The sequence below is a fragment of the Cololabis saira genome, chromosome 23 (genome assembly GCF_033807715.1).
Source record: "Cololabis saira isolate AMF1-May2022 chromosome 23, fColSai1.1, whole genome shotgun sequence".
NCBI classification, from domain to species: domain Eukaryota; kingdom Metazoa; phylum Chordata; class Actinopteri; order Beloniformes; family Belonidae; genus Cololabis; species Cololabis saira.
The window spans coordinates 3,413,203-3,432,405 of NC_084609.1; the positions used below are offsets into that span (position 1 = coordinate 3,413,203).

The window sequence follows — 19,203 nt, forward strand, 5'->3', positions numbered from 1 at the left end:
AGTTGATTTATCGTAGGGCTCGGGCTTTATAACTGTTCATGTTAATTTAATTTCCTAAACAGCCACTTGTTCTGGAGAAAAAAAGCCTTTAGTGAACGTAAGGCTCAATCTGAATGACTGTCCTACGAAGAGTTACTGGGCTTTACCCGTCTGCTCTCAAAGCGTCCAGCTTTGACACATTCAGCCTGTAAATACTGATGGAGGACTGAAGGAAACCTGGATTTACATCTCAATGGAGATGCAGAACTCACTGAAACCCACATGTCTCTGCTCACTGAAGGGTTGCATCCACTTCGAGATTGATTTGTACTAAATCAACTCTTCAAAACTTTAAAAATGCGTTAATTTAAACCGACCTGTGCAGTCTGTGGGTGGATATGGGAAGGAGAATGGGTGGTATTATGTGTGCCTTGGCTTTCGGTTTTTTGTTTTCCCTTTATTTTACTTGTTTTGTTTCCTCAGCAGTTACTCTCGCAGCTCGGTTTAGACATTTGTAGAATTTCTTTTACTTTTACACACAATCGAGCCCGACTGTGCTTTGCTCCCTTTTTTTTTTTGAGCGTTTTTCATTTATTTTTACTAATATTTTTATTTCATCTACAGCTGTCTATTGTTCAATTTTTGTGTAAAAAAAAACAAATATGTCTAAAACTGTTGCAATTGAAAACTATTTGTTCAATAAAAATATTTGAAACACAAAAATGCATTAATTTCTGCTTTGATAATTAAAAAACGTCAACATCTATTCCACATTTGTGGCAGTTATTTTAAAAAGACCATAGTTTTAAACAATCACTGACTCCACATTTTACCCCTGTTGTCACAGATAAGTGTTGATAAAACTATGAATTCAAAGATAATCATCAATGCGGATCATCTCTTAATGAGAATAAATAACGATGGACAAAAAGATATATACAGGACTGTCTCAGAAAATTTGAATATTGTGATTTTCTGTAATGCAATTACAAAAACAAAAATGTCATACATTCTGGATTCATTACAAATCAACTGAAATATTGCAAGCCTTTTATTATTTTAATATTGCTGATCATGGCTTACAGCTTAAGAATATCACTCACTCACTCATCTTCTCCCGCTTTATCCGTTACCGGGTCGCGGGGGCAGCAGCCTCAGCAGGGATGCCCAGACTTCCCTCACCCCAGACACCTCCTCCAGCTCTTCCGGGGGGAGTCCGAGGCGTTCCCAGGCCAGCCGAGAGACATAGTCTCTCCAGCGTGTCCTGGGTCTTCCCCGGGGTCTCCTCCCGGTGGGACATGCCTGGAACACCTCCCTAGGGAGGCGTCCAGGAGGCATCCGGTACAGATGCCCAAGCCACCTCAGCTGACTCCTCTCAATGTGGAGGAGCAGCGGCTCGACTCCGAGCTCCTCCCGGGTGACCGAACTCCTCACCCTATCTCTAAGGGAGCGTCCAGCCACCCTGCGGAGGAAACTCATCTCGGCCGCTTGTATCCGCGATCTTGTCCTTTCGGTCACTACCCAAAGTTCATGACCATAGGTGAGGGTAGGGGCGTAGATTGACCGGTAAATCGAGAGCTTCGCCTTTCGACTCAGCTCCCTCTTTACCACGACGGTCCAGTACATCGACCGCATTACTGCGGACGCTGCACCGATCCGCCTGTCAATCTCACGCTCCATTGTTCCCTCACTCGTGAACAAGATCCCGAGATACTTGAACTCCTCCACCTGAGGCAGGACTTCTCCACCCACCCGGAGAAGGCATGCCACCCTTTTCCGGTCGAGAACCATGGCCTCGGTCTTGGAGGTGCTGATTCTCATCCCTGCCGCGTCGCACTCGGCCGCAAACCGCCCCAGCACATGCTGGAGGTCCCGGTCTGATGAAGCCAACAGGACAACATCATCTGCAAAAAGCAGAGATGAAATCCTGAGGTTCCCAAACCGGATCCCCTCCGGCCCCTGGCTGCGCCTAGAAATCCTGTCCATAAAAATTATGAACAGGACCGGTGACAAAGGGCAGCCCTGCCGGAGTCCAACATGCACCGGGAACAAGTCTGACTTACTGCCGGCAATGCGAACCAGACTCCTGCTTCGATCATACAGAGACCGGACAGCCCTTAGTAGAGGGCCCCGGACTCCATACTCACTCAGCACCCCCCACAGAATGGCACGAGGGACACGGTCAAATGCCTTCTCCAGATCCACAAAACACATGTAGACTGGTTGGGCAAATTCCCATGAACCCTCGAGCACCCTGCGGAGGGTATAGAGCTGGTCCAGTGTTCCACGACCGGGACGAAAACCGCATTGTTCCTCCTGAATCCGAGGTTCGACTATCGGCCGTAATCTCCTCTCCAGTACCCTGGCGTAGACTTTCCCCGGGAGGCTGAGAAGTGTGATCCCCCTGTAGTTGGAACACACTCTCCGGTCCCCCTTTTTAAACAGAGGGACCACCACCCCGGTTTGCCACCCCAGCGGTACTGTCCCCTTCCTCCATGCAATGTCGCAGAGGCGTGTCAGCCAAGACAGCCCTACGACATCCAGAGACTTGAGGTACTCAGGGCGAATCTCATCCACCCCCGGTGCCCGGCCACTGAGGAGCTTACGAACCACCTCGGTGACCTCGGCTTGGGTGATGGATGAGCACGCCTCCGAGCCCCAACCCTCTGCTTCCTCAGTGGAAGGCATGTCAGTCGGGTTAAGGAGATCCTCAAAGTATTCCTTCCACCGTCCGACAATGTCCCCAGTCGAGGTCAACAGCTCCCCACCAGCACCATAAATGGTGCCGGCAGAGTACTGCTTCCCCCTTCTGAGGCGCCGAACGGTCCTCCAGAATTTCCTCGAGGCCGACCGAAAGTCCTCCTCCATGGCCTCCCCGAACTCCTCCCAGACCCGAGTTTTTGCCTCCAAGACTGCCCGAGCCGCGGCCCGCTTGGCCTGCCGGTACCTATCTACTGCGTCAGGAGTCCCACCGGCCAACATAGTCCGGTAGGACTCCTTCTTCAGTCTGACGGCATCCTGTACTTCCGGTGTCCACCACCGGGTTCTAGGATTGCCGCCACGACAGGCACCGGAGACCTTGCGTCCGCAGCTTCGAGCCGCCGCGTTGACAATGGAGGCAGAGAACATGGTCCCATCGGACTCAATGTCCCCCGCCTCCCCCGGGATCCGAGAGAAGCTCTCCCGGAGGTGGGAGTTGAAGATGTCCCTGACAGAGGGCTCAGCCAGACGTTCCCAACAGACCCTCACAATCCGTTTGGGTCTGCCCGGTCTGTCCAACCTCCTCCTCCGCCAGCGCATCCAACTCACCACCAGGTGGTGATCAGTTGACAGCTCAGCCCCTCTCTTCACCCGAGTGTCCAAGACATGCGGCCGAAGGTCAGATGAAACGACAACAAAGTCGATCATTGACCTCCGGCCTAGGGTGTCCTGGTGCCACGTGCACTGATGGACACCCTTATGCCTGAACATGGTGTTCGTGATGGACAAACTGTGACTCGCACAGAAGTCCAACAACAAAACACCACTCGGGTTCAGATCGGGGAGGCCGTTCCTCCCAATCACGCCTCTCCAGGTAACACTGTCATTGCCCACGTGAGCGTTGAAGTCCCCCAGTAGAACAATGGAGTCCCCAGTTGGAGCACTATCAAGTACTCCTCCCAGGGACTCCAAGAAGGCCGGGTACTCCCCACTGCTGTTCGGCCCGTAGGCACAAACAACAGTGAGAGACCTATCCCCGACCCGAAGGCGCAGGGAAGCGACCCTCTCGTTCACCGGGGTGAACTCCAACACATGGCGGCTGAGCTGAGGGGCTATAACCAAGCCCACACCAGCCCGCCGCCTCTCACCCTGGGCAACTCCAGAGTAGTGGAGGGTCCAGCCCCCTTCAAGGAGCTGGGTTCCAGAGCCCAAGCTATGTGTGGAGGTGAGCCCGACTATCTCTAGTCGGTATCTCTCAACCTCACGCACAAGCTCCGGCTCCTTCCCCCCCAGCGAGGTGACATTCCATGTCCCCACTGTGAGGGTTGATGTCCAGGGATTGGGTCGTCGAGGCACCCCGCCTCGACGGGGTGCCATTCTGGATTCATTACAAATCAACTGAAATATTGCAAGCCTTTTATTATTTTAATATTGCTGATCATGGCTTACAGCTTAAGAATATCCCATCTCAAAAAATTAGAATATTCTGGGAATCTTAATCTTAAACTGTAAACCATAATCAGCAATATTAAAATAATAAAAGGCTTGTAATATTTCAGTTGATTTGTAATGAATCCAGAATGTATGACATTTCTGTTTTTTTTAAATTGCATTACAGAAAATAAAGAACTTTAACACAATATTCTAATTTTCGGAGACAGTCCTGTATATATATATATATATATATATATATATATATATATATTTTTTTTTTTTTTTTTTTTTTTTTCCTCAATGCATCATAAACTATCTGCTGCAGTGAAACAATCAGAACTCTTCACCCACACAAAAAGCCTTGAAGCAAAAACAAACAAACCAAAAAAACACCCAGCTCGAAGCTCAAACCATTAAAAGAAAGTTTCCTATTGCAATGCAGATTTGGTTTCCATTTAATGAAGGCTTCTATATTGTGATAGCTGCCTCCCAGTGTGAGCGCTGACGCGCTGCAGACACGAACAGGCCCAGTTCTTTGTCTGGGCTGGAGAGACGAGCACCCGCCCACTGCAATCAAGTGTGAATCCTTCAGCTGCTCCTCCTCTCGGCCCGACACTAAACCAGTCCACTTACAGCAGAACGGGACCGTGCATGTGTGTGCACGTGCGTTTCAGCAGTGTGCATATGCATACCAATTCTGGGGTCATTAGTGAAGACAAAACTGAGACGGGACAGTCGGAATCTGTGGCGACAATAATGAGCAGAGTTGCCGTCTGTCGTACGACGGGACGAAAAGTAAATTTTCAATCGACTGCAAATTTAAAATTTAGTGCGGTCACAGAATGATGCACTGCTAATTTTATCAAAAGGATGCAGACTAGAAAGGCACAGACACAGATTAGCAGACAGAGCCAATTGTGGGCGTGGATGGTGCGGCTTCACGATAACGCCCTTCCACTACAGGTTACCAGAACAGACTAGAGCATCAAACCACCGGAACAAAGATACACTACTATGGTCACGCCTTAAAGGGGACCTAGTATGAAAACCAGGTTTTTTCGTGCTTTAACATTTATAAAGTGTTCTCCCCTCAGCAACTCAGAGAAGGAGGAAAGTAACCAAATCCGGATGAGCTGTCCAGTGTCATGTGGATCTACGAGCTGTTCAGATTCTGCTCCCGTCGTTACGGAACGATGATGCGTGAAACCATTAACAACTAACTCTGGCCGGAACAACAACTCCGCCAGCCGAAATGTCAAGAAAAAAGTCAAAATGTCAAGAAAAAAGTCAAAATGTCGAGAAAAAAGTCAAAATGTCGAGAAAAAATGTCAAAATGTCGAGAAAAATGTCAAAATGTCGAGAAAAAAAGTCAAAATGTCGAGAAGAAACGTCAAAATGTCGAGAAAAAATGTCAAAATGTCAAGGAAAATGCAGAGAAAAAATTTGTCTAAATGTTGAGAAAAAAGTCAATGTCGAGAAAGTCAATATGTCGAGAAAAAAGTTGAAATTTCAAGAAAAAAGTCAAAATGTCAAGAAAAAAAGTCAAAATGTCAAGAAAGTCAAAATTTCGAGAAAAAAGTCGAAATGTCGAGAAAAAAAAATGAAAATGCCGAGGAAAAATGTCAAAGTCGAGAAAAAAATGTTTAAATGCATAGAAAAAAAATGTCTAAATGTCGAGAAAAAAGTCAAAATGCAGAGGAAGTCAAAATGTCGAGAAAAGTCAAAATGCAGGGAAAAAAGTCAAAATGTCGAGAAAAATGTCAAAATGTCGAGAAAAATGTCAAAATGTCGAGGAAAAAGTCTAAATGTCGAGAAAAAAAGTCAAAATGTCGAGAAAAAGTCAAAATGTCGAGAAAAAAAGTCAAAATGACGAGAAAAAAAGTCAAAATGTCGAGAGAAAAAAAGTCGAAATGTCGAGAAAAAGTCAAAATGTCGAGATTAAAGGGGACCTATTCTGAAAACCAGGTTTTTCTTGCTTTAACATATATAAAGTGGTCTCCCCTCAGCCTGCCAACTCAGAGAAGGAGGAAAGCAACCAAATTCTGCAGTGTCTGTACAGCCGCCCGGATGAGCCGTCCAGTGTGATGTGGATCTACGAGCCAATAAGATTCTGATCCCGTCGTTACGGAACCGAAATGCAAACCACGCCCACAACTCTAAAACCGTGTAACTGCATTGGAGCGTCCGACTATCGTAGCACTGCGTGACATCGGACGCTCTCTGTCCATCTCCCTCCAGCAGCTGCCACTTTATTGAGGTTTTTGTAGTGAAATGGAGGAATCATAGAGATAACTTCTCATTTCAACTAACTGGATCAGCCGTTCCTCATCATGACTGTTTCCTACAGCGCTTTCAACCGGCTTTCAACGCGAGTGACAGGAAGAAAATAGAAGCAGGGCGTCCGACAAATGTTCAGCTCAAAACGCTGCGTCGCTGCAGCCAGTTAGGACAGTCCAATAGAAAATAAAGCAATGGAATTGATTTTGTCGCTGACGCTCGCATCGCATGCAGTTATGACACACTGCAAAAACTCAAAATCTTACCAAGAATATTTGTCTTATTTCTAGATAAAATGTCTCATTTTTTTGTCATAAAATCATTACCAGAAAAATAACTTATTTGACAATTTTCACCTGTTTCAAGTAAATTTTCACTTGAAATAAGTAGAAAAAAAAATCTGCCAGTGGGACAAGATTTATCTTCTCATTACAAGCAAAAAAATCTTGTTCCACTGGCAGATTTTTCTACTGGTTTTAAGTGAAAATCTACTTGAAACAGGTGAAAATTGTCAAATAAGTTATTTTTCTGGTAATGACTCTTGTTTTAAGTGTAATGAGAGTTTTTGACTAAAAATGAGACATTTTAACTAGAAATAAGACAAATATTCTTGGTAAGATTTTGAGTTTTTGCAGTTAGGACATGGTGTAACTCCACCGACCGGAGCTTCCACCATTTTTTCGTAGCGGTGTATCGCGTCATTCAGGCAGCCAATCAGCACAGAGCCTCATTATCATAGCCCCGCCCACTCAGAATCCCGCATAGATAATGAGGTTAGAGACTGGGAAGATAAAGACATGGTTTAGAGGCTGAATTTCTAATTTATTTAGCAAAAACAGTCAAAAGCTTGTTGTTAAGACATTCAAGGCCTGTTTAAAATAGGGATTAGATGCCATAATAGGTCCCCTTTAAGATTTTTTGTCCACTTGTGAGTGAAAAGGGCAGGCTGAGCTCTCCCCTGTACGACACAGACACGTATCACTGGAAAACAATGAGAGGAACTTCAGTCTGTAGATCAACACGAGCTCGGTCGTGCATGCAGGAAGCTTTGTTGTTTGCATTGTGACATTAACGCTGAAGACTCCAGTCGCCCTCCACCTTCCCCCTGGACCCCAAAACCAACCTGAGACAACGGTCTCATCAACAGGAACATGTTACCTCGTGCTCATACATAAACTAGACCAGGGGTCGGCAACCCAAAATGTTTTAGAGCCATATTGGACCAAAAACACAAAAAACAAATATCTCTGGAGCCGCAAAAAATGAAAAGTCTTGTATCAGCCTTAGAATGAAGACAACACATGTGTATGTTTCTATATTAGTTAGAACTGGGTCCTCGGCTGCAAATGTAGCTAATGTCTTTCCACGTTATTCTTTTTGTTACGCAAATCTACGGAAGAGTATTAGAGCCAGGCAGGAGAAAAATAAAAATAATATTTTAGCAGAGGAAGATTTTTTTTTCATTGTGAACTTCGAGAAAAAAGTCGAAATGTTGATAAAAAAGTCGAAATGTCAAGAAAAAAGTCAAAATTTTGTGAAAAAAGTCAAAATGTTGATTAATGTTGAAGTACAATTTCGAGAAAAAAGTCGAAATGTCGAAAAAAAAGTTGAAATGTTGAGAAAAAAGTTCCGACTTTATTCTTTCTTTATTCTTAAATTAATCTCAACATTTCGACTTTTTTCTCAACATTTTGACTTTTTTTCTCGAAGTGCACAATGAAAAAAATAATAAAAATATTTGAGAGGGGAAGATTTTTTTTATTGTGCACTTCGAGAAAAAAGCTGAAATGTTGAGAAAAAATTCAAAATTTCGTGAATAAAGTTGAAATGTTGAGAAAAAAGGCGAAATTTTTACTTTATTCTTGAAATTGTATTTCAACATTAATCTCAACATTTCGACTATTAGACATTTCGACTTTTTTCTCGAAGTGCACAATAAAAAAAAAATCTTCCCCTCTCCAATATTTTTTCTCCTGCCTGGCCCCGATACTCTTCCGTACAAATCTTCGTTAACAGAAATGTTGAAATGTGCGGTAAAGAGCCGCTGGTTGCCGACCCCTGAACTAGACGAACACAAGCTCTGTTGGATGATTTATCATATTTTTCAATACTTTAACACTCCTACAATGTCAAAAAAGCGTGAAAAAAATGCATGAAACACAGATAAAGGAAAGTACTTTTAAACTTTCATCTCATATACACAAACAAGCTCAGGAATCGCAGTGTAAGCCAAGATTTACTCACTGTAGAACAAAATATGTTCTTCTTAAATGACACATTTAATGATCATTGGCTTGTATCCAGTCCACATAACTCCTGACAGATGTACTATAGTACATTTATCTGCAGAGTAGTTTATTTGTGAGGACATACTTTCAGCCCTGTGTGGATTTGATCTTGACCTTTCACCCACAAGATTAGGTTAGTTTGAGATCCTTTCACAGGATTAAATATTAACCCTAAGCCATCATCACTACTAAATGATAAGTGGGCTTTAGGGTTAACAGCAGTGTGATCAATACACACAGAAAGTTAGGAGGAAAATAAGATAAATGTGCCTAAAAGGACCTCCTTATGTTGGACTAAACAGAGATTCCCATTCAAACATCCCACTAACTTCTTCTTGTTAGATTTTGAAACTTTCTTATTTCCCTCCACTGTGGCGTTATCACTCTACAAGTAAAAAAAACGCTGAGTTTACACACTTTCATCACGAGATTTACTGATTTGAGTCATCGGGCCTCAACTCATCAAATCAATCTCACAGTCAGGAAAAGGCTGGGAAAAGAAAACAACCCAAAAAAAACAAACAAACTCCTTCAGTCCAGCGAAACCGCTCCCAGTTTGTCCGTGAATGTGAGACGCGGTGAGACGGGGTGAGACATATTGGGTCATGTAAACGCCAAACGGAATATCCCCATCAAACGGAACATGAATTTGTTTTCTGAGCATGCTCTGTTCACAAGGAATCCTGGTCTTTTGAGTCCAGGAAGTTCTTATAAACACGGAGAAACAAGACCAGGAGGAGACGAATCACTTCATAAATGTAATGAAGGATATGAACATTTCTGCATTTGTAGACGGTAGAAAGTACCGGGATAGAAGATTTACAAGAAGGTGAGAGAAAAGTTGCGCGAAACAACATTTGTTTTGAATTTGGATACAGAAAGAAGAAGCAGAAATGACGGGAATTGCGTCATGATGTTCTCCGTGCGTCGCTGGTTTGATCCAGATATCCCAAATGATTAATTACCATGTAAACAGAATATTCCGGATGTTTCAGTAACCGGAATATTAGCAATAACCCGAATTTTGACTGCATGTAAACGTAGTGACGGTGAGACACGGCGTGACGCGGCGAGACACGGTGAGACGCGGTGTGACACGGCGTCTCACCGCGTCTCACCGTGTGACGCGGCGAGACACGGCGAGACACGACGTGACGCGGTGAGACGCGGCATTACACGCGGTGTTACGTGGCGAGACGCGGTGTGACACGGCGAGACACAGCGAGACACAGCGTGAGACGGTGAGACACGGCGTGACACGACGTGAGACGCGGCGTGACACGGCGAGACACAGCGAGACACAGCGTGAGACGGTGAGACACAGCGAGACACGGCGTGACACGGCGTGACACGGCGTGACACGACGTGAGACGGCGTGACACGACGTGACACGACGTGAGACGGCGTGACACGGCGAGACACGGCGAGACACGACGTGAGACGGTGAGACACGGCGTGACACGGCGTGACACGGCGTGAGACGGTGAGACACGGCGTGAGACGGCGTGACACGGCGTGAGACGGTGAGACACGACGTGACACGACGTGAGACGGCGTGACACGGCGAGACACGACGTGACACGACGTGAGACGGCGTGAGACGCGGCGTGACACGACGTGACACGACGTGAGACGGCGTGACACGACGTGAGACACGGCGTGACACGACGTGAGACACGACGTGACACGACGTGAGACACGACGTGACACGACGTGACACGACGTGAGACGACGTGACACGACGTGAGACGACGTGAGACGGCGTGACACGACGTGAGACACGACGTGACACGACGTGACACGGCGTGACACGACGTGAGACGGCGTGACACGACGTGAGACACGACGTGACACGACGTTACACGACGTGACACGACGTGACACGACGTGAGACGGCGTGAGACGGCGTGAGACGCGGCGTGACACGACGTGACACGACGTGACACGACGTGACACGACGTGACACGACGTGACACGACGTGACACGACGTGACACGACGTGAGACGGCGTGACACGACGTGAGACGGCGTGACACGACGTGAGACACGACGTGACACGACGTGAGACGGCGTGACACGACGTGAGACGCGGCGTGACACGGCGTGACACGACGTGACACGACGTGACACGACGTGACACGACGTGAGACGGTGAGACACGGCGTGACACGGCGTGAGACGGCGTGAGACGGTGAGACACGGCGTGACACGGCGAGACACGGCGTGACACGACGTGACACGACGTGAGACGGTGAGACGCGGCGTGACGCGACGGCGTGACGCGACGGCGTGACGCGACGGCGTGACGCGACGGCGTGACGCGGCATGACGCTGTGAAACACGGTGTGACACGGTGAGACACGTCGTGACACCGTGTGACGCGGCAGCAGAAGGTGGAGGTCACACGAGGCTCCTGTAAACGCCCAACACAAAGGGCCGCGCTGCTGACGCCGTCCGGATGTCGTGTTCCAAGTGCACAATGGGCCGAAGGGACAGAGCAGAGAACAGATAAAGCTCGGGATTGGTATTCAACTAAGGGAGCAGGGGAAGGGGGGGGGGGGTCGGTCAGTGGAAAAAAGAAAAAAAAAAGCAAGGGAGGAGGTGAACCCTGTCCCAATAAACCTCCCCCATGATTCCTGATGACCGACAGGTTGTTTTTTTAAGGAACAAACTGCAAACTTGCCATGAAAACTTAAACTTAAAACATGACAATCCTTTTTCACTCGCAGCACAAACACCAGTACACAGGAAGTGTTAATAAGATGAATCCCTGGGCAGATTAAACATACAATACCTCTCCCAAAACTATCTCCAATACAAAATTGCCAGCAAATTCAAGCAACTTTAATCCAGCTATTGTCAAACCTTCCAGCAACGACTGAGATGATGAAACAAACTCCTCGCATGCGAGTCTGAAAACATCAAATATCTACACTCAAGCTCTGATGCAATGGGGATTTCACTTTTTTGAAAACAGTGTTGACTGGAGAAGAGAAGTTTTACAGAATAGAGAATGTAAATCTTTACCGAGATCACAAAGTCCTGCTGATTAAGAGATTAATCACCAGGATTTAATTTCTCCCTGATGTTTTGTGGTAAAAACGCTCTTATGTGTAACAACAGGCACCGTGCGTCATTATTTACCTGCGCTGGAATTCCAGCTGCTTAAAAAGCGCTTGCAAAGCGAGTGGACTAATAATTGGTACATGCAAATAACAGTGAAGCTCACGCAAGCAGCAGAACATAAAACCCTTTGAAATCAAACCCTTCTAAAAGAACATTGTGTTTCCAAGCGGCCCAGAGCGAGCCAGAATACCAAAAGGGAAGGTGAAATACTTTTCACTTTATATGCCGGTATAGTTTCAACACACAGGGATGGGCGGTATGGACTAAAAAAATCTATCACAATCATTTCTGCCCAATAACGATAAAATACCAATACAAAAAGTGTCATCAAAAGGAATTTATCTCTTTCTTTCAGGCTCATTTCTTTCTTTCTTTCTGGCTCATTTCTTTCTTTCTTTCTTTCTTTCTTTCTTTCAGGCTCATTTCTTTCTTTCTTTCTTTCTTTCTTTCTTTCAGGCTCATTTCTTTCTTTCTTTCAGGCTCATTTCTTTCTTTCTTTCTTTCTTTCTTTCTTTCTTTCTTTCTTTCAGGCTCATTTCTTTCTTTCAGGCTCATTTCTTTCTTTCTTTCAGGCTCATTTCTTTCTTTCTTTCTTTCTTTCTTTCTTTCTTTCAGGCTCATTTCTTTCTTTCTTTCTTTCAGGCTCATTTCTTTCTTTCAGGCTCATTTCTTTCTTTCTTTCAGGCTCATTTCTTTCTTTCTTTCTTTCTTTCTTTCTTTCTTTCAGGCTCATTTCTTTCTTTCTGGCTCATTTCTTTCTTTCTTTCAGGCTCATTTCTTTCTTTCTTTCTTTCTTTCTTTCTTTCTTTCTTTCTTTCTTTCTTTCTTTCTTTCTTTCTTTCAGGCTCATTTCTTTCTTTCTTTCTTTCTTTCTTTCTTTCTTTCTTTCAGGCTCATTTCTTTCTTTCTTTCTTTCTTTCTTTCAGGCTCATTTCTTTCTTTCTTTCTTTCAGGCTCATTTCTTTCTTTCTTTCTTTCAGGCTCATTTCTTTCTTTCAGGTTAATTTCTTTCTTTCTTTCTTTCTTTCTGGCTCATTTCTTTCTTTCTTTCTTTCTTTCTTTCTGGCTCATTTCTTTCTTGCTCATTTCTTTCTTTCTTTCTTTCTTTCTGGCTCATTTCTTTCTTTCTTTCTTTCTTTCTGGCTCATTTCTTTCTTTCTTTCTTTCTGGCTCATTTCTTTCTTTCTTTCTTTCTTTCTTTCTTTCTTTCTGGCTCATTTCTTTCTTGCTCATTTCTTTCTTTCTTTCTTTCTTTCTTTCTGGCTCATTTCTTTCTTTCTTTCTGGCTCATTTCTTTCTTTCTTTCTGGCTCATTTCTTTCTTTCAGGCTCATTTCTTTCTTTCTTTCTTTCTTTCTTTCTTTCTTTCAGGCTCATTTCTTTCTTTCAGGCTCATTTCTTTCTTTCTTTCTTTCTTTCAGGCTCATTTCTTTCTTTCTGGCTCATTTCTTTCTTTCTTTCTTTCTTTCAGGCTCATTTCTTTCTTTCTTTCTTTCTTTCTTTCTTTCTTTCTTTCTTTCTCATTTCCTCAATTTATTGTTTTTACCGTGAGATACAAATTCTTACTGTGGGGAATTTTTTTGACGGTTTATCGTGAACGGTAAAATATCGCCCATTCCTATTCAACACACAACAAAAGTTAATCTTGGGGAATCTCAGTTTAGGAATTCAGTCCGGTGTCCCTTCCTGCTCGGCATTACAAGAAAAAGGTGAACATTTGAGCCCATAACGCTGACAGAAAATGTGATTTCTTTCTGTTTTTTAAACAGATAAGTCCGGCTATAGGCGTATCTACATGTGCTGCACTAAAAACAGGTTGTACTATATCAGCTGGCTGAAGACAAAGCTTAAAGCCAGCGATTCCACATGTTGAGGTCATCCTGACATTCATTTTTACATATTCCCTCGTGGCCTCCGCTCCAGATTCCCGGCTCTCCGGTGGCCACGGCAAATTAATGCGCGAGGCCTTTCTGAAGCTGCTCCTTTGTAAAAAAAGGTGGTGTTCGTTTCAAGCTATGGTTACACTGAGAGAACAAACTGAAAGGAAACACAGAAACATTTTAGCTGTGGAATCCTTAGAAAAAGGTGGAAGACAGCTTGTTAGTAATGGTTTTTTGGGGGGTTTAAAAGGGGGGAAAAGTTGTCAACAGACTAAAAACTGTCCGTCAAATACATACAGGACTGTCTCAGAAAATTTGAATATTGTGATAAAGTTCTTTATTTTCTGTAATGCAATTAAAAAAAAACTAAATGTCACACATTCTGGATTCATTACAAATCAACTGAAATATTGCAAGCCTTTTATTATTTTAATATTGCTGATCATGGCTTACGGTTTAAGATTAAGATTCCCAGAATATTCAAATTTTTTTAGATAAGAAAACTCAAATATTATATAATATAAAATATAAATAATATAAATATAAATATATATAATATCTCAAAAAATTTGAATATTCTGGGAATCTTAATCTTAAGCTTTTTTATTATGCACTTCGAGAAAAAAGTCAATGTCGAGAAATAAATTGAGATTTCGAGAAAAAAGTCGAAAAGTCAAGATTAATGTTGAAGTACAATCTTGAGAAAAAAAGTCGAAATGTTGAGAAAAAAATCAAAATGTCGAGGAAATAGTCAAAATTTTGTGAAAAAAGTCGAAATGTTGAGAAAAAAGTCGAAATGTCGAGAAAAAAGTCGAAAAGTCAAGATTAATGTCGAAGTACAATCTTGAGGAAAAAGTCGAAATGTTGAGAAAAAAGTCAAAATGTCGAGGAAATAGTCAAAATTTAGCGAAGAAGTCGAATCTTAAACTGTAAGCCATAATCAGCCATATTAAAATAATAAAAGCTTTGCAATATTTCACTTGATTTGTAATGAATCCAGAATGTATGACATTTTTGTTTTTTTTTTAAATTGCATTACAGAAAATAAATAACTTTTATCACAATATTCTATATTTCTGAGACAGTCCTGTAGTTGTCTTCTTCAACACAGCAAATAAAACAGGCCTCCTCTCTGTCTGTTTTTAAATCTCTTCTTAAAACCCACCTTTTCTCCTTGGCTTTTAACACCTAGCAAGACAGTTGTGCTTATTTTATCCTTTTTAGTATTTTATTCTTTTATCTTCTATTTTATCCTTTTTATTGACTTAACTTATCATGATTGTTTTATTTATGTGCCCTGTGTCATATGGTGTGTTGTCTTTTATTTGCCTGTCCAGCACTTTGGACCATGTTGGTGTTTTTAAAGTGCTTTATAAATAAAGTTGTATTGTATTGTATTGTAACACACTGATAACTCGTCTTGAATTTAATAGTGACACGGTTCATTACGCAGAACTGAACAGGTAAATCAGATTTTTTCTTGCATGGGCGTGTGTTTTTGTGTTTTTATGTTCCTGAAAAACTCCTTTTTTCTCTCCTCTGTCACAGCTAGAATAGTTTTCAGGTAAATGGTGTCGGGGAAGGAACGGGGGGGGAATAAACCTGCTCAAACAAGCTAGAAAACACAACAAAATGCTCCTGGCAGTCGGCCACAATAACAAGAGAACTTGGGCTCACATGTTACGGCACAGGATGTATCATGAAAGTCAGTATAAAAACTAACACAAACCAGATGTAGCAAGTCTGTAAGCAGAAAAACTAAGACTCAAAACATATCAATTATCCGTGCATGTTCATTTGAACCCGTTTGAGCAACTTCCTCTAGCTTTTGTTGCATATGAGCAGCCCTGGTGTAATCCCATATTTGACTAAGCTTCACTGCCATCCCATCAGCTGTTTCTAAGGCCCTCCCTCTCGCCGTTTCCGGCTAGTAACACACGACCCAATCATTAATCTGTTCCACCGCGCTGGAACAAAAACAAGACGACTTGTTCCCCCAGAACATCTTAATGGGACTCAGAAAACGTGCTGTTTTCAGGGGTTTTACACAGTTTTCAAGGTCAAATTCAAGCACTTTCAAGGGTCATTTTCAAAATCTTCAAGCACCCGTAAAATATCTACAGGAATATATATACTCATGATTATTTTTTCCGCTTTTCAGTCACAATTATATACAGGACTGTCTCAGAAAATTTGAATATTGTGATTTTCTGTAATGCTGCAATTACAAAAACAAAAATGTCATACATTCTGGATTCATTACAAATCAACTGAAATATTGCAAGCCTTTTATTATTTTAATATTGCTGATCATGGCTTACAGCGTAAGAAAAACTCAAATATCCTATCTCAAAAAATTTGAATATTCTGGGAATCTTAATCTTAAACTGTAAACCATAATCAGCAATATTAAAATAATAAAAGGCTTGCAATATTTCAGTTGATAATGAATCCAGAATGTATGACTTTTATTTTCTGTAATGCAATTTAAAAAAAAAAAAAGTCATACATTCTGGATTCATTACAAATCAACTGAAATATTGCAAGCCTTTTATTATTTTAATATTGCTGATTATTATTATTATTATTATTGCTTACAATTTAAGATTAAGATTCCCAGAATATTATATAATATTATATATTTTTTAGATACGATATTTGAGTCGAAATGTTGAGAAAAAAAGTCGAAATGTCGAGAAAAAAAGTCAAAATTTCAAGAAAAAAGTCAAAATGTCGAGGAAATAGTCAAAATGTAGCGAAGAAGTCGAATCTTAAACTGTAAACCATAATCGGCAATATTAAAATAATAAAAGGCTTGCAATATTTAAGTTGATTTGTAATGAATCCACTTTTTTTTGTTTTTTTAAAATTGCATTACAAAAAAATAAAGAACTTTATCACAATATTCTAATTTTCTGAGACAGTCCTGTACATTGTATCGTGCTCTAAACATCTAGTTATGTTTCATCTTACTGATTTTATTCCTCCTTGTAATAACTAAACTATACAGTCTGATCCCAATGTTGTGAAAGACACAAGAAGCACTTTTCAGGCCTTGAAAACACAAGCACTTTCAAGGATTTCAAGCACCGTTACGGTCAACTTTTACAGCCACTCTTGTCAATCTGAGCAAAAACAAACACAAAAAGCAAACAAGGGACTTTTTAAAAGGAGGGGGGGAAAGAAAAAAAGCAAGACACCAGATGCTGCCCCAACAGTTCAAGCATTTCCCTGCTGAAATGCAGCAACACCAGCACCTGCTGGAGCCATTAACAGCTGCTAAACTCACTCCCAGATTCCCAAAACTACAAAAAAACAACTAAAAGACAAGCAAAAGTCCTATCCGTCCCTGTTTTTGTCAGCAGACTCTCACAAGTGCAGCCAGAAACGCTGATCAGGTGGCCATTTTGATGTTGAAATTAACCAAACAGACTTAAGGGCTGGTTTTTAGTTCCGCGTCATGTCGACGCAGAGCCCCACGGCGTAGGGTACGCGGCGACGCTCACCGTACGGTGAGCGTCGCCGCGTACCCTACGCCGTAGGGCTACGCGCGTCGATTTAACGCAGAAGCATAAACCAGGCTTTAGCCAGGCAGCCCCAGCTCAGCTCAGCAGCTTTGGAAATAAAAATTTCCAAAGCTATTCCAAAGATAATACAATTACACAAACAAGAGGAAAAAAGGGGGTAAAAAAGCCCTCAGTAATGGTGACAAAGCACCCAGAAATGTCGCTGCAACAACAGCCGACGTTTTTCCAGCAGTGGAACAAAAGACTGCAGCTTTTTCCAGGTAGCCTTTTGTAAACAGACTGTTAGAGGGCAGTTTTTACCTCAAATAATCCACTAAAAACACAAAAACAGCAAGAAATGACAAAGAAACCGTTGCAACAAGGTGATTAATTCCCCTGAAAGACATTCCTATAATAAAAAAAAGGGAATATTGCTGCATTTTTTTAAATACACACAAAAAAACTTGCCTAACGTCTGTTATTCATGTTATTCTAGTAAAAAAGGAAACATCTTGACTGTAATAAAGCAGTTGAGACTCACACTTGCAAGAAAATTGTGTTTACACACAAAAAAAACCTTAATTCATAAAGAAAAGGCCTTTTTTTCGCAGTTTAGGGACTAGAAATACAAATAAACAGCAATATTGTTAAATACAGACACTTAAATTCCGCATTTTGACATTTGTCAGGGAGCAGCAATGCAGAAAAAGCTGTTGTTTATGTTCAGAAAGGATACAGCTTCACCACGTCGGTATCCATACGCCTTTTACCCGGACTTGGGGACGACATTTTTGTGCTATTTTTTCCACCGCAGAAACAGCTATGAAGGAAACTGAAGGTCCAGTCCCCCCGGAATGCTAGACCAGTCTAGCAGAGAACGGTATTATCCGAAAGTAAACATTTGCAGAGGGGTCGTCCCGGGCTGAGCGAGGTTTATCTGAGTAGCTGAGCTGGATGTTCAGGTCTGGACTGTTCACTGCGGACTCATCACAGGCTGACGAGCGGAGATCACTCCGCGGGGACGGCATCAACGTGCGACCAAACACTCCGTCGCAGACAGACCAGCGGCCATGTTTGTAGTTCTTGTGGGGGGGAAAAAACATTCTCTATGAACTTGAACAAATAGTTTTCAACTGCAACAGTTTTAGAGATATGATCGTTTTTTGTTTTTACACAAAAATGTAACAATAGACAGCTGTAGATGAAATAAAAATAATAGTAATAATAATAATAATATTGGGGAGAACAAGATACATGCTGGATTATAAATCATTGCACATTCTGTATTCATCAGTAGTATTACCATATCTGGATTATTGTGTGGAAGTTTGGGGCAGCACATATATAAACAATTTACAACCGCTATTAAGACTGCAGAAAAAAAAAACCATCAGGAAACTTCACAATGTGGGTTATAAGGATATAATAATTATAAGGTTATAAGGATCACACAAACACACTGTTTTTAAAGTTGCATGTGTTGAAATTCTGGGACATTGTCAAACTAAAAACTCTACAAATCATATTCAAAGCGAGAACTGATTCACTCCCAGGCAATTTACAGAAAACGTTTTGTGACAGGGAGGGGGGTTATAATTTAAGAGGAAAATTTTACTTAAAAAAACAATGTGTTGATTCTAAAAGGAAAAGCATGTGTATCTCAGTTGTTGGAGTGGATTTATGGAATGGGTTGGGTGATGGGTCGAAGCAATGTACAAATATAAATCCATTTAAAAAACGGTACAAAAATAAAATTCTACAGTGTAAACTATCAGCTATTTATTATTAATATTTATGTTTATTTTATAATAGAGGTAACAAAGGGGCAGGGTTAAATAAGTTTTACTTCTACCTGCTCCTTTTCGGACAGTTTTTTTTCCCCCTGTTTGTATTACATTTTTGTTGTTGCTTTTTTTTTCTGTATGTTTTGAATTTGTTTTAAAATTTTATATTTTTCCCTTATGTGTTCGAAATAAACAATTCAATCAAATCAATCAATCAATCAATCAAATAA

At 42.0% G+C, this 19,203-nt stretch overlaps 1 protein-coding gene across 1 annotated transcript in view; it reads right to left on the bottom strand.

Annotated features, from left to right (window-relative positions):
• The window catches only part of LOC133424558 (ubiquitin-conjugating enzyme E2 H-like), a gene marked incomplete at its 3' end in the record, with an annotated part of 40,154 nt that extends 21,977 nt beyond the window's left edge, over nucleotides 1-18,177 (bottom strand). The window contains exon 1 of the mRNA XM_061715231.1: nucleotides 17,926-18,177. Coding sequence (XP_061571215.1) covers nucleotides 17,926-17,978 — 53 coding nt within the window. The remainder of the gene's footprint in view (nucleotides 1-17,925) is intronic.
• Between the last annotated feature and the right edge of the window lie 1,026 nt (nucleotides 18,178-19,203).